At 31.8% G+C, this 2,239-nt stretch overlaps 1 protein-coding gene across 1 annotated transcript; it reads left to right on the top strand.

Annotated features, from left to right (window-relative positions):
- Positions 1–238: 238 nt before the first annotated feature.
- On the top strand, positions 239–1,923 carry LOC143586602 (putative histone H2A variant 2). Its single transcript, XM_077068115.1, has 3 exons — positions 239–272; positions 403–539; positions 1,363–1,923. The coding sequence occupies exons 2-3, from the start codon at positions 414–416 to the stop codon at positions 1,657–1,659; spliced, it is 423 nt and encodes a 140-aa protein (XP_076924230.1). The 5' UTR covers positions 239–272; positions 403–413; the 3' UTR covers positions 1,660–1,923.
- The last annotated feature ends 316 nt before the right edge of the window (positions 1,924–2,239 follow it).

Genomic DNA, 2,239 nt, shown 5'->3' with positions numbered 1-2,239 from the left:
TTGGGCTAGAACGCTATCCATTAAATTACGAGCCGGGCCGTATCGATACCGCTTTGGCCCAGAAGACCATTTTCGTATAAAAAGTCAAAGTGGCAAATTTTGATAAAAAATAAAAGGGAGGGAAAACTTTTATAAATATTGATTTTCCCGCCAACTCTGCAAAACCAAACAAATTATACATACATACATTGATATATACATACATACCTACCTCATATTCACTCTACAGCATACATCTTCTTCTTCTTCCGTATCTCAATCTTTTTTCTCAGGTTCGTGTTTACTGTTATAATAATAATAATCAATAATTCTTGTTTTTAGTGTTTCGAATTTGAAATTCCGATGATAATTTCTCATCGATCTTTTATACGATTAATCATTGCTTATGAGATGTTCTTGTAGGTCTGTGAGAAATGGCGGGAAAAGGTGGAAAGGGTCTTTTGGCGGGAAAAACAACGGCGGCTGCAGCTGCAGCCGCTGCGGCTAAGGATAAGGATAAGAAGAGACCCACTTCCAGATCATCCAGAGCCGGTCTTCAGGTTTTTAACCAAAACCCTAGTTACTTTAAAGCGTACTACTTTATAGCATGTTTGTGATATATGCTTAAAGTTTGAATATTTAGATTAGATTATTGTTCAATCAACTTGAACTGGCTTCAAATTGCACTCTGTTTGTGTGAGTTTAATCAGTTTTATTGGATAGACATTTTATTTGAATAAGGGTGTTTTTGCTCCAATTAGGTTACAGTTTCTGTTAATTAACTTTATTAAATGAAGTTGATTTTTTTGTAATTTATTTTAAATTATCAAAGTTTTAAGAAGTGTTAATGGGTCATCCTAGCTTGTTATGTATTTTATTAATTAACTTTTTTTGATGTGTTATAAAATCCATTTTATTTGTTTATCTGATTGATATATATCCAGTTGATTAAATTGTTGGGGGTTATTGTAGAGTATTTTTTTTAGTGCATAGAACTTTTAAAAAAAATAGATTTATGAACATAATATAATTATTGAATATTTGAATATTAAAAAAAAACTTTACACTGAAATTGTTTTGTGTTGGATACCTGAGAATATGAGATGTGTATTTTTAATGCATAAAATAAAACCAATTAAAACATAGATTATAACATTTGTAATATAAATATTGAGTATATGAATCACATTTAACCATTAGTTATTTATAAAAATATAAAAAACTTCACACACAAAATGTTTATGGTCAACTGACTCATTTGTATCTATACGGGTTGACCCGTTATCCATTCAGTCAAAATTTGTGTTTGGTCGACCTATCACTTAATTCTTCTTGTACTGAATTAAAGTAACTTATTTATTATTTATTTTTTGATAATTTCAGTTTCCGGTTGGGAGAATTCACCGCCACCTTAAGTTAAGAACATCTGCCCACGGTCGAGTAGGAGCAACTGCTGCGGTTTACTCAGCAGCAATACTGGAATACTTAACAGCTGAGGTGCTCGAGTTAGCCGGCAACGCCAGCAAGGATTTGAAGGTGAAGAGGATCACGCCACGTCATCTGCAGCTGGCAATTCGTGGTGACGAAGAACTCGACACCTTGATTAAAGGTACCATTGCTGGCGGTGGTGTCATTCCTCATATTCACAAGTCTCTTATCAACAAAACCACAAAGGAATGAACCAGTTTGATGACTATTCTATCTTGGTTTGACTTGTTAAAGTTGTTTTCATGAATGTTAGTTAAGTGTCAAGACAGTTGTTTTGATTGTTGACTTTAGCATGTGTGATTGTAGTGTTGGGATTAAGTTATAGTTGTAGGATTGTAACATGAGATGACATGTTAATTTGTGTCTTTGAATTGGTAACTTTTGGTTGTCAATGTTTAAATCCTTTTTCGTGTTTTTTTATCTTATACTCTTGAGTTACTGTTATAATTTATGTTATTAGATTAAAAACACAAGTGTATATTTGATTTGTTTGGTTTTGGTCTTCAGGTATATGAAAATATTTTGGCTCATTTAATTAATAATAAGCTGATTTTTGTTATGTACATATAGAAGCATAGCTGTTTATCACAACATTTATTAACTATATAATATGGCTCATTTAATTAATAATAAGCTGATTTTTGTTATGTACATATAGAAGCATAGCTGTTTATCACAACATTTATTAACTATATAATAAGAGTTACATACTAATACCACATGCTATCTTCACATTTATGGCCATTCTAACCTCCAAAGCTTTCATGCCCAA

The sequence above is a fragment of the Bidens hawaiensis genome, unplaced genomic scaffold, assembly GCF_021521415.1.
Source record: "Bidens hawaiensis isolate Kalapana, Puna unplaced genomic scaffold, B.hawaiensis_p1.1 tig00034716_1, whole genome shotgun sequence".
In the NCBI taxonomy this organism is placed as follows: Eukaryota; Viridiplantae; Streptophyta; class Magnoliopsida; order Asterales; family Asteraceae; genus Bidens; species Bidens hawaiensis.
The sequence above is the reverse complement of the archived record's forward strand: the minus strand, read 5'-3'. Positions and strand labels throughout refer to the sequence as shown.